The sequence below is a fragment of the Melopsittacus undulatus genome, chromosome 5, assembly GCF_012275295.1.
Source record: "Melopsittacus undulatus isolate bMelUnd1 chromosome 5, bMelUnd1.mat.Z, whole genome shotgun sequence".
Taxonomy (NCBI): Eukaryota; Metazoa; Chordata; class Aves; order Psittaciformes; family Psittaculidae; genus Melopsittacus; species Melopsittacus undulatus.
The window spans coordinates 5,110,259-5,122,815 of NC_047531.1; the positions used below are offsets into that span (position 1 = coordinate 5,110,259).

Genomic DNA, 12,557 nt, shown 5'->3' on the forward strand with positions numbered 1-12,557 from the left:
TGGGTATTTCTGAATATTAAATTTGATCTTTTTGTATTATAGCTGCAATGATGAGAAGTTGTTTCCTTGATCCTGTGAGACATTCACGTTCTTACCACTTCAGCTCTGAACAGTTGATGTATTTTCAGTAATCAGTGCTCTTTCCATTACTATTTTTTTAAGTCTGGATTTTGTGAACTCTAGTCCAGGCATAATTCTGTCCATAGTAAAATACTGGAACAAGCACCATAAGAATTTGACTGGCACAGGCTGCCCAGAGGAGCTGTGGCTGCCCCATCCCTGGCAGTGCTCAAGGCCAGGTTGGACACAGGGGCTTGGAGCAGCTGCTCCAGTGAAAGGGGTCCCTGCCCATGGCAGGGGTTGGAACTGGATGAGCTTTAAGGTCTCTTCCAACCCAAACCAGTCTGGGGTTCTGTGTAAGTTCACAGAATGCTGCCAAGTAACTTTCCAACTGGCTGGATAGAAGAAATGTTGCTGTGTAGACCTGAAGAAAGTCTTGGGCTGAGCAGATCATATATGAAGATTTGTGAACAGTGTGCTTGATTGAGGAGACATTGGTTTTCTTATACTGCAGATTAATGTTACCTTTTGTGGATGTATGAATTCTTTAATAAAAAGAAGTAAATTGATAGATGAAAAGCTAATTGGAGGAAGTTCAAGATTCCTTTAATAAGAGAGCTGGGATGCAGGGAACATGAAAGACAGCAAGAAAATAAGCTATCTTGCTGTCTTGAAGACAGCAAGAGGATTGATTTGTTAAACTGGGTTTACATTAAAAGGAAAATCCCGATGTTTTACTTAAATGCGTTAGGATGCCTGTCGTGGTTTCAGCCCAGTCAGCTCACGGTTCCCCCCTGCTTCCAGAGGGATGGGGAAAAGAATCGAAAGAATGTAGCTTGCATGGGTTGAGATAAGAGCAGCCCAGTAACTAAGGTATAACACAAACCACTGCTGCTACCACCAATAATAATAATGATGATGAGGGTAATAACAATGGAAGAGAATACAACCGCTCACCACCCGCCGACTGATACCCAGCCTGACCGAGCAGTGATCTAACCCTTCTGGGTAACTGCCCCCAGTTTATACAATGGGCATGACATGCTGTGGTATGGAATACCTCCTTGGCTAGTTTGGCTCAGGTGTTCTGTCTCTGCTACCTCCCAGATTCCCCTCCTCCCTGGCAGACCATAAGACTCACAAAGTCCTTGGTCACAGTAAACATTACTGAGCAGTAACTAAAACCATCGGTGTTATCAGCGCTGTTCCCAGGCTGAAAGTCAAAACCACAGCACTGCACCAGCTACTAGGAAGGCGAAAAACGACTGCTAGTGCTGAACCCGGGACAGAAGCCTTTGTTATATTTATCATTCATACAGAGGGGAGACTTTTTAGACAGAGATGGTCCTGAAAAACACTTTTCTTAATGGCAGTTACATTAGATGCATTAAATGAAGAGACAAGAAAGTATGTCAGTGAAAAGTGAAAGAAAAAGCCCACTGGGTTGTTTCTGCTGCCTTTGTAATACCCATAACTATATTGCCAGTCCCTGAGTGTGCTCCAGTGAGTTTTAATATAGATGCCTGTGCAAGGTCAGCCCAAAGGTGACATTAGGCCAGTGCTCTGTCTGATGCAGAGGCTGCTGGAAGGGAGAGTGAGGACAGAGCAAGCAATCACAGTCCTTTCCCAGAACACTCTGAGCTTCTAGCACTTGGCAATATGCAGCTTTTGATGGAAAAGCTGATGCCCTTTGTGCTGAGTAGCACTCTAGAGATGTTTCTTCCTTGTGTTTTCTGTGTCACTTTTTACTCCAGCTTAAGTTTTTGTCTTCAGGGCTGTCCTTTAGCAGAAATGCGTTGCTTCCCTGTCTGACACAATGACACTAAATCTTTGAGTTGCTAATTTCACCTTATTGCCCAGGAGCTGCTGAGGGTTGGAGACACACTACTATCATAGGTACTGGGGCAGTATAAGTCTCATTTCCATGAAGACATCACTCTAATGGAAATAGTCTTGGGCAATTCCATGCTGCCAGTGGATACTCATGACTTTCCTATTTCAGGTAAGTTATTTGAAGGGAAGTCCAAGTGAGCAGTTGGATAATCCCCTCTCGTCATTTTTAGCTGCTCTGTTCCTTCAACACTGCTTTTGATTTCAGCACTTTTGTACTGGAAAGACATTGATGTATTGCAGTGAGTGAAGGAGGGAGTAGAATGACTGATGGGTGACAGGACTGAGACAAATTCCAAGGCATTAAATTCATGGAACTGGAGTAAAGGACAGCAAGTGAGGACCACAATTTCATGCACATATTAAAGTTTGTAAAGGGAAAAAGTAAGTTAGGTTGGGTCAGTGCCTTTTAAACACTTAAATGTAAAGGACGTTTGTGCTTTGTGTTAGTGTAGTTATAACAGGTTTGCTTTGATGCTTTTAGAAAGTAGGAGCAGTAATTTTATCAGCAGGAGAAAAAGGCAAGTTCTGTAAGATGCAGTGACATAAGGACATGGAGCAGTTGGAGCAAATCCAGAGGAGGCCACAAAGATGATCAGGAGTTGGAGAACCTCTCATATGAAGACAGTCTGAGAACATTGGGATGCTCAGCCTGGAGAAGCTGCTTCGAGACCTCAGAGCAGCTTCCAGTGTCCGAAGGGGGCTACACGATGTTGGAGAGGGACTGTTCATTAGGGACTGTAGCAACAGGACAAGCGGTGATGGGTTCAAACTGAAACAGGGGGAAGTTCAGATTGGAGATAACCCCACAAACAAGTAGCCCTTTTACCATGTTCCTGTATGTGTGTTTTTCCCTGTCCTTCCCCATCAACCAAGCTGCCACTGACAGCTTATCTCACGAAGAGCTGTTTTCTTGCAGCCTGAGCACTTTTTGTGTGCATGTAGCTCAAACTAATCTTTTAAACTTCTCCCCCTTTCTGCTGCAGTCATCCACATCACTCCCCCTTCCTGCATCAGTCAGTCAGCAAATCTTTTCATCTTGAGAAGGGGAGTAAGCTCAGCTATGTCCAAAGTACTGCAAAGGAGTCACCTTCGGTAGTTCTCAGTCATTTATAGCTCTTTGTTTGCTTTTAGCTTAATTCTTTCAAGACTGTTTAAAGGTGAACAAAATTGGTAGCAATTTCTTCATCATCTCAATATCCAGTATGTTAATCAACACTTGGTGCCGTTCGTCATCAGTGTTGTACAGCTACTCATTAATCATCACATCCTGTGTGTACCTTCTCTCCCTTTCCTGTTTTTAAGGGAAAGGAGCAATGACAATCAGGGATAGGTGGTGTTGATTTGTGCTTTTCCTGTTTTCTATGCTTTTTAGCTGAAAGCTCCCTGCTTGAGAACCATCTGGGGGTTCTTTAAGTTCAGGGTCGTTTGTCTTGATAGCAGCTCACACTATGCTGTACATTGGCCTGTGGCAGTTCGGTAGCAGAGAGTTTGCAGTCTTTGGATTTAAGTGTAGCCTAGGTGCAAGTTTTCCATGTGTCCCATTATTTGCATGTCCTGCCTTCAAAGGCAGCAACTTTTCAGCCTCATCTTGATTCACTTTGCAACCGAAATATAGAACAAATTGAGAGATGAATCAGAGAATGGTTTGGGTTGAGATGGACCTTGTGTCTAATTCATCCCTTAAATACCTTTGTGGTGGTAGAAGGTTGAGGAACAGTTCTCTAAGGCATTATCTGCTTTTCTGTCTATCAAGTAGTAAATTCTTTGGAGACAGACCATCATTTGTAGCTGTTCTGCTGTTTTCCCCAGTGCAAATTCCCAACAGCTGGAGTATGAGCACCTTCCTGCTTCTTAAACTTTAGAGGTTAGATCCTTACTGACACGAGTCAGGTGCCAGCTGAATTCAGTGAGCTGCTTGTTCAGATCTGGCTACAGACCTTTAAGGTATTTCTTGGTCCTTTTCCTTTCCTGTACCCTTGAAAACGAATTCCTATAGAAGCAGTACATCAATTCTGCTCCTTTTAAATGTCAGCATTGTCTTATTCACCCAGGAAAGCAGCTGAAACCTTATCAGTTGTTGCTATTTATTTGCTGCTTTACTCAAAGGTTTCAGCTTTTTCCCTTTGTCAGACTGTGTGTGTGATGTGACTTCTTTTGCTTCAAATGGTGACCCAGCACATTGCTTTCTTTTAACCTTTCTCAGTTGTTTGTTCATGTTTCCTTTTCTGTTGTGTGAACTCAGGATAAGCTGGTACCCCAGCCACAAAGCATTTGGTTTTCTAGTTTGAACAATCATTATTCTGAGGTTTTAACCTGAAGAAGCACCTGCTTATAGAAACATGGAACAGTTTGGAATGGACCTCAAAGCTCATCCAGTTCCAACCCCCTGCCATGGGCAGGGACACCTTCTATTAGAGCAGGTTGCTCCAAGCCCCCTCCAACCTGGCCTTGGAACACTGTCACAGGTAAAGCAGCCACGTTTTGTATCTTCTCACAGGCTTCCAGGACTGTGGAGGTCTGGAATTAACACACAAAAATTCCTCTCTTTTCACAACTATTTTACGTTGACTTTTTGAAAATAAAAGGGGGAGATTTTATAACAGTCTTGAAATACTCAAAGGGGCTGCAGGAAAGCTGGAGAGGGGCTTGGGACAAGGGCCTGTAGGGACAGGCCAAGGGGAATGGCTTGAACCTGCCCAAGAGAGGGGAGACTGAGCTGAGCTCTTAGGCAGAAGCTGTTCCCTGTGAGGGTGCTGAGGCGCTGGCACAGGGTGCCCAGAGAAGCTGTGGCTGCCCCATCCCTGGCAGTGTTCAAGGCCAGGTTGGACACAGGGGCTTGGAGCAGCTGCTCCAGTGGAAGGTGTCCCTGCCTGTGGCAGGGGTTGGGGCTGGAGGAGCTTTAAGGTCCTTTCCAACACAAACCAGTCTGGGACTCTATAAGATTAAAATACTGTTGAAAAACCTGTACAGGGAATGTGCTGCTTTACCTGCGTTTGGCCAAAGTCAGGAAAGAACAGAGTTTTAGCAAATCTCTTACTGGTGCTTAGGTTCTACTTTGTTATAAACTGCTAAATTAAACCCTTCCAAGCTCGATGTTACAATCAGCAAATGTTTTGCTACATGTTCTTTTTAAGGCAATTAAGCCCTGCTATAAACTGCCTGTAACCTTTAAACAAGCTGCAGAGAGCTTCTGGTGCCACAGTTATTTCCTCTAAGCTGGGGTTTTTAGCTCATACAAAGCAGAGCTCTTTTTCCAGGCTTGCTTCGTTGAGCCTTATTTTCTAAGAGAACGGATGAGTACAATAATAAGTAGATAAGTGGATTTAAGCATCCAAAATAACTGTCATAGAATCATAGAATGGTTTGGGTTGGAAAGGACCTTAAAGCTCATCCAATTCCAACCCCCTGCCGTGAGCAGGGATACATTATCTAAATCACATTCTGTTGTAATCCAGAGCAGTACTTTGAGTTAAATGAAGTGATTTTGTATTAAGTGTGGCTATCAGATTATTTAAGCCAATTTCTGTTGTAATCAGGCCAATATTTTAATTATGATACGACTGAATACGGTGGTTTTGCATTTATTTAAGTGTGGTTTTCAATTGAAGAGACAGACTTCTTTCAGAGTTCAAAGAAGACAGAATAAAGGTGGTGGTAGAGATTACCTATTATTTCTTCTGGCACTATTTGCATGGTAAATCATCTCTTTAAAGAAGAGCAGCCAGATGTTTGTTGATTGATTCATCTTCCAGCTGATTTCTTTCGCTGTAGCTCCTCTCTGCATCCCAGCCACTGCCAAAACATAATTGTAGAGGATCTCTTTTACCTACAATGATCTTTATGGCCAGGTATTCAAACACAAAATGTCATCATCTCCCCCAGCCTCAGAAGCAAATATTAATCACTTATTTCCATTTAGGTAAGTCAGGTGGGTGTGAGAAAGGGGTTTGAAGGACCCTCAGCTGCTTATTCTGGCCCCTGAAACCACTTGTAGCTCTCTTCTGTACATCTCATTTTCAGGTTCTCTGAGAAAAGGCTGCTATTCCATTATCAGTCTTAACCAGAGCCTTGTAGTGTTAATTCTTCTCCTCTATATACAATTCTACCTCTATTAGTCCTTTTGTTAGTATGAATAGCACACAGTAGGTAATAGGGGTATTAAAGACCAGTAACTACTTGGGAAATGCAGCCTAAGCTGAGGGAAGAAAAGAAAGAGAAGAAAATCTAATTAAATGTGATACCATCGCATGTCTTAGAGCTTCATTAATCATCATTATCCAAGGTGCTTCCCACAGTGAGGATAAGGAGCAAAAAGCAGGGGTGGTGTGGTAATTGCACCCTTAGTTCCATGTGTGTGTGCAGGGTGGCAGTGACAGGGAAAAGGTCTGGTTCTTTCACTGGCTTTTGGATAACACAGTGTTGGGCTCAGTCACACTGTGTGCTGTTATTTGGATGTCCTACTCTGGTATTAGCAGGATCAGAGCCAGGAGATGAAGGGATGTAACTATGTACTTGTGAGGCTGCATCTGGAGTGCCAGTTCTGGGGGACCCTCTGCAGGAAAGGTATGTTCCTTTACTTACATGGGAACAGGAACATACAGGAGTGAGTCCAGTGGAGAGCCCCCAAGGTGGGTTGGGGTTAGAAGCACTTAATGTATTAGGAGATGCTGCAGGAGTTGGGTTTGTTCAGCCTGCAGAGAAGAGTGCTTTTTTTTCGCTGCTGTGACCATCTAAAAGGGTTGGAGGAAAAATCATGGAATCATAGAAGGGTTTGGGTTGGAAGGGACCTTACAGCTCATCCAGTTCCAACCCCTGCCACGGGCAGGGACAGCTAGACCAGATTTCTCCAGGAATGGACCCTGGCTCCTCTCAGAAGTGAGCAAACAAGAAGCAACTATCAGCACTTTTTATAGGAGAAAGTTACTGAACATAAAGGGAAAACTTCTCCCCATGAGAGAGGTTAAACATGAGGAGCAAGAGACCAGAGAGACTGTGAATCCTCACGCTTGAAGATTTTCATACCTTGACTGGAGGCCCTGAGCCTGGTGTAACATTGAAGTCCGCATTGCTTTTAGCAGCAGGTTGGACTGGAAACCTCCAGAGGTTCTTTCCAAGCTGGATAGGCAGTGTTCTACTAACAATATGAATGCCTGTTCTTGACTGCCGGAATTCTTTGACTTGCTCTGACAGCAATCCCTCAATTCTGTGCTTGCTGCCATTACACTGATGCGTAACTGGGTGACTGTACCATACGTCTGAGCAACTACAATAATTTCTCCCCCTAGTATATGGGGATTGTGCATATGCTATTGCTCTTCAGTAGGTGTGAGTAGCCTTTAGCCTCAGCACTGTCCTTAATGGCTAGTGCCATATGGGATGGTTTGAATGCCTTTTTGTTTTCATGTGCCACAAGCTTTGTGAAGCAAAGAGTGTGGCAGAAACGGTGTTGTTCTAGCAATAGGCAGCAGGATAGTTTAAACCTGCCTGAGGGGAGACTGAGCTGAGCTCTTAGGCAGAAGCTGTTCCCTGTGAGGGTGCTGAGGCGCTGGCACAGGGTGCCTAGAGAATCTGTGGCTGCCCCATCCCTGGCAGTGTTCAAGGCCAGGTTGGACACAGGGGCTTGGAGCAGCTGCTCCAGTGAAAGGGGTCCCTGCCTGTGGCAGGGGTTGGAACTGGAGGAGCTTTAAGCTCCCTTCAACCCAAACCACTCTCACTGCATGGTTTGTACTTCTCTACACGTAGAGCTGTTGCATTTCCCAGCACTTCTTTTGAAGGGAGTGTTCAAAACGCTGCTGGAGAACTGAAATAATCCCAAACTTGCTTTAATGTACTGAACATATTAAAACTGATGTGGAAATGTTGTAGCCTTTAAGGCTTTTCTGTTCTTAATTGTTCAAAGTAATAAAATTAAAATCCTAAAGGGTGATATAAGTAATTAGCAGTGAAGGGCTCTGTCTGGCTGAAGACTCCAGATAACTTTGGAATAAAGGAGGGGAAAAATTAGAGATGCAATTTAAATACAAAATCCCTGTTTTTTTAAAGCTATTATTCAAGAAGGAGACAGTTGCCTTTTAAAATGTGAAAAGCTTTTCATGTTCAGGCATAGTGTGAGCAATATGAATGCATTCAACCCCCAGCATTTCGGTTTCTCTCTAGAATGTACTTCTTTTTCCCTGATTTATTATTTATGCCATAAGCAGAGGAGCAGCATCCACAATAAAAAGTAGTAATGCAAATATAAGGGGTTTTCTACTGAATTAAGGTTTTCTAACTGAAGGAGTCACTATTAACTTGAGGAGCATTGATATTCGTGGTGTACTCTGAGCTGTCAGTGCTTTGTGCAGCCTGTCTCCCACTCATCTCCTTTTGCATATCAGGGTTTGGAATGGGAGCAGGTTAAGAACAACCGGTTGAAATGGAATGCCCAAGTTGAGATGATTGATGATGCAACAGTAAATCTTGATCACCTTGAAGTACTTTTATCATGCGTTTTGGTCTCTTGCATAACATAAGTGAGGGTTTGTTACACCCTGAGTGGGGGCATACAATTCTGGTCTTGATTTCAACTTTGCCAATGACAGACAATGGATAGTCCCCATTAGGAATGCAGCTTTTGAAGTCTTCTGATCTTATTTTTGGTGCTCATGTTGTTCTCCTTGGCTGCATGTGGCACTGGCTGTGTTCTCAGCTGGCCCACCATGGGGGATTTCCAGGTCCCTTTGTAACCTTACTCCTTCTCAGGATGGTTGACCAGCTTCTTGACATGATCCAGAAGAATACTTGGACTTTAAAGCTAATTATAAACTACTTCTGCTTGTGCTTCCAAGTAGTCAACAGAGCTGTTGTCACTGTTACTGCTCTCCCTGTCTGCTTTCTGCTTCCCTTTTTGTTCCCTCCACAGAATCATAGAATAGTTAGGGTTGGAAAGGACTTTCAGATCACCCAGTTCCAACCCCTGCCATGGGCAGGAGCACCTCACATTAAACCATGTCACCCAAGGCTCTGTCCAACTTGAACACTGCAAGGGATGGAGCATTCACAACCTCCCTGGGCAACCCGTTCCAGTGCCTCAGCACCCTCACAGTAAAGAATTTCTTCCTTATATCCAATGTAAACTTCCCCTGTTTCAGTTTTAACCCATCACCCCTGGTCCTATCACTACAGTGCCTAATGAAGGGTCCTTCCTCAGCATTTTTATAGGCACCCTTCAGATACTGGAAGGCTGCTCTGAGGTCTCCACACAGCTTCTCTTCTCATCTGTCTTTAACTCTTCATCTCCCTGCTCTGGACAGCAAAACTGTTGTGATAACAGTGTGGTTATTTGCTGAAACTGAATTTTAAGAGCTGACTCTTCCCATAGCAGGGTGAGACACAAGCTTGGAAGGTTTTCCTTGTAACAGATCCATTGTTAGATCTATCTGTAGTGTATTTTTGACCATATGCATTCTTTTAGCTTGGAGAAGAGAAGCTGCGTGGAGACATCATAGCAGCCTTCCAGTATCCGAAGGGGGCCTACAGGGATGCTGGGGAGGGACTGTTCGTTAGGGACTGTAGTGTTAGGACAAGGGGTAATGGGTTGAAACTTAAACAGCAGAGGTTTAGATTGGATATAAGGAAGAAATTCTTTACTGTGAGGGTGCTGAGGCACTGGAATGGGTTGCCCAGGGAGGTTGTGAATGCTCCATCCCTGGCAGTGTTCAAGGCCAGGTTGGATGAAGCCTTGAGTGCCATGGTTTAGTGTGAGGTGTCCCTGCCCATGGTAGGGGGGTTGGAACTGGATGATCTTAAGGTCCTTTCCAACCCTAACTATTCTATGAATCTATGATCTTTGCTTCATTTTAGTTGCCTTTGCTCCTGTTCTGTGGTGTTGTGCACAAAGTAAACGAAGGTTTTAATGTCATATTATGTATTCTGAAGCATCATCTGGGGTGCTGCTTTATAGCTTGCTTGTTGCCAGGACTTAAATCATTTTTCTGTTAGTAAAACTATAGAAGTGGAAAACACTTGCTTTCTGGTTTTAAACAACGTGCTTCTACTTGTTGCCACCTAAACCAGCTGAAGACCTTACCTTGACTTCCATGATCTTGGGCTGAGCCTCAGGTGCTTTCCAGCCCCAAACTGTTCCGAACATAAAAGCTTTTCTTTTGTGCTTTGTCTTGATAATTGCTGGTAATGGGAAATGGAATCTCCAAAGATAAAGCAGTGGTGAAGTGAGGCCTGGCTGGAGTGGGGTGGCTTCAAGTGAAAAGGCTTTGAGAGTACCTGGTGTTGAAATCTGGCTTTAGAATGCAATCACTGAGCAAGTGCCATTTATCAAGGACATGAATACAAGCTGGTCTGGCTGCAAATATGAAGTGTCAGAAGTGCCATCAGAAATTAAACACCCAAGCACCCTTCCCCCCATGGAAACCCCACAGCTTTTTGCAGAAGAAGAAAGGTCAGAGTATAAAAATGTGGGGGGTTGGGTTGGTTTTATGTATTAAAGTGCACTAAATGGTTGGCTGTTCCATTTTTTATTAGAAGATGTGTTTGAAAGCTGTCCTGAAGGGATGGAATATAGAAAGGTCTTGACAGGTTAGAGATGTGGGCCTGTGAGAAGCTCATGAAGTTCAACGTGGCCAAGTCCAAGGTCCCCCACATGGGACAGAGCAGTCGCAAGCACAAACAGAGGCTGGGGGAGACCGAATGGAGCAGCCCTGAGGATAAGGAGGTGCTGGTGGGTGAGAAGCTCCCCATGACCCAGCTTCAGTGTGAGCTTGAGCCCAGACCCCTCCATGTGCTGGGCTGCACCCCCAGAGCATGAGCAGCAGCTCAGGGAGAGGATCCTGCCTCTCTGCTGTGCTCTGGGGAGACCCCCCCTGCAGCCCTGATCCAGCTCTGGGGCAGCAGCACAAGAGGGATGTGGAGCTGTTGGAGCGAGTGCAGAGGAGGCCATGGAGATACTGCGAGGGCTGGAGCAGCTCTGCTCTGGAGCCAGGCTGAGAGAGCTGGGCTGGGGCAGCCTGGACAAGAGAAGGCTCCTGAAGGGGAGAGCCCAGAGCAGCTCCAGTGCCTAAAGGGGCTGCAGGAAAGCTGGAGAGGGGCTTGGGACAAGGGCCTGTAGGGACAGGCCAAGGGGAATGGCTTGAACCTGCCCAAGAGAGGGGAGACTGAGCTGAGCTCTTGGGCAGAAGCTGTTCCCTGTGAGGGTGCTGAGGCGCTGGCACAGGGTGCCCAGAGAAGCTGTGGCTGCCCCATCCCTGGCAGTGTTCAAGGCCAGGTTGGACACAGGGGCTTGGAGCAGCTGCTCCAGTGGAAGGGGTCCCTGCCTGTGGCAGGGGTTGGAACTGGAGGAGCTTTAAGGTCCCTTCCAACACAAACCAGTCTGGGATTCTATGATATCATGATACTGAGCACACATGGAGATGCCCTTGCATTTTCTCCAGCAGCAGAAAGTTTAGTGCCCACTGCATGTCTTCTGGTCACTGTTGAAGCACAGCAGCAGAGCAACGTTGTCTGTGGCCTGGTGCTGCTACTGGAGTGTTGGTCCCTGTCTGTTGCTCTGTTGTTTGGATAGAGTTCTTTAATTTTGGCCCTAAAAATAGAGCATTTAGAAACCTCCCCAGTCTTCAGAGTTCAGACTGTCTGTGAACTGGCAGTGGTTTTCATTCTTCTGGTGGCTGTGTGTATTTAAACTGTGTAGTTACATGTCATAGGTGCTGTGTAGGCTGAAAGATGAGGCTTCCTAAGCTTTTCCAGCTATGCCTTGACATCACCATAGGCAAATAAAATGTAAGCCATTTTCTCCCCATTTATAGAATTGGCAGTAATGTTTCGTTGGTTTTCCAGTAATGAAAGGAAGAAATAAAATCAAACATCATTGTCAGTGTCTTTTCCTAACACTTCCCCACTTGCTAATCCTCTATTTTGTGATAATCTGGGCTTTGATTTGTATTTAACCAACTGTGTTTTAACTAAGTTGGCTTATGCATATGCTCAAATATTTGAAGACTGCTCATTAAATCGGAGTTGTTCACATCCTGGACCCTTTTTACATAGAGTTTTAGGAATAGAAATAAAGAAATACTACTCAAACATTTCCTGCTTTAAAAGGGTTTATGGGTAGAATCATCATTCAGACGCTCCCCTAATCAAAGAGAGAAGTCCCGAGGTGAACAAATTGACCTTTAAATGTTGTCCTGTGTGTTCCTTTAGGTGTCAGCAGTGGACTCCTTGGAGGGTCCCCTTCTTCAGGTGGAGGGATTGAGTGACTTGAGACTGGAGCTCCACAGTAAGAAGATGAACATGCACTTGGTCCTGATAGATGAGTTGCACCGTCACCTGTACATCAAATCGACCAACCGAGTAGGACAGCGCAACAAGGAGAAAAGGAGATTAAGGTGGGTTTGGTGTGAGGGGAGCAGGTCTGGAAGAGGACAGCATTCACCCTTTCATAAGCAGAAGCTTTCTTGGTAGAGTGCCATCAAATTACACCTCAGCCATTCATTTTTGGCAAGTTTCTCATGCTTGTGACTGCAGAGAGCAGGAAAGCTCCAAGTACATTGATAAGCCTTCAAGCCTGGGAGGGCTGTTCTCTTCCTTTCACTCCTGCTTAGTGATTCTGA

At 44.9% G+C, this 12,557-nt stretch overlaps 1 protein-coding gene across 2 annotated transcripts in view; it reads left to right on the forward strand.

Annotated features, from left to right (window-relative positions):
* EXOC4 (exocyst complex component 4) overlaps positions 1–12,557 on the forward strand; it is a 380,270-nt gene that overhangs the window by 32,994 nt on the left and 334,719 nt on the right. For both annotated transcript variants that reach the window (XM_034063300.1, XM_034063301.1), the window contains exon 4: positions 12,148–12,332. In XM_034063300.1, coding sequence (XP_033919191.1) covers positions 12,148–12,332 — 185 coding nt within the window. The remainder of the gene's footprint in view (positions 1–12,147; positions 12,333–12,557) is intronic.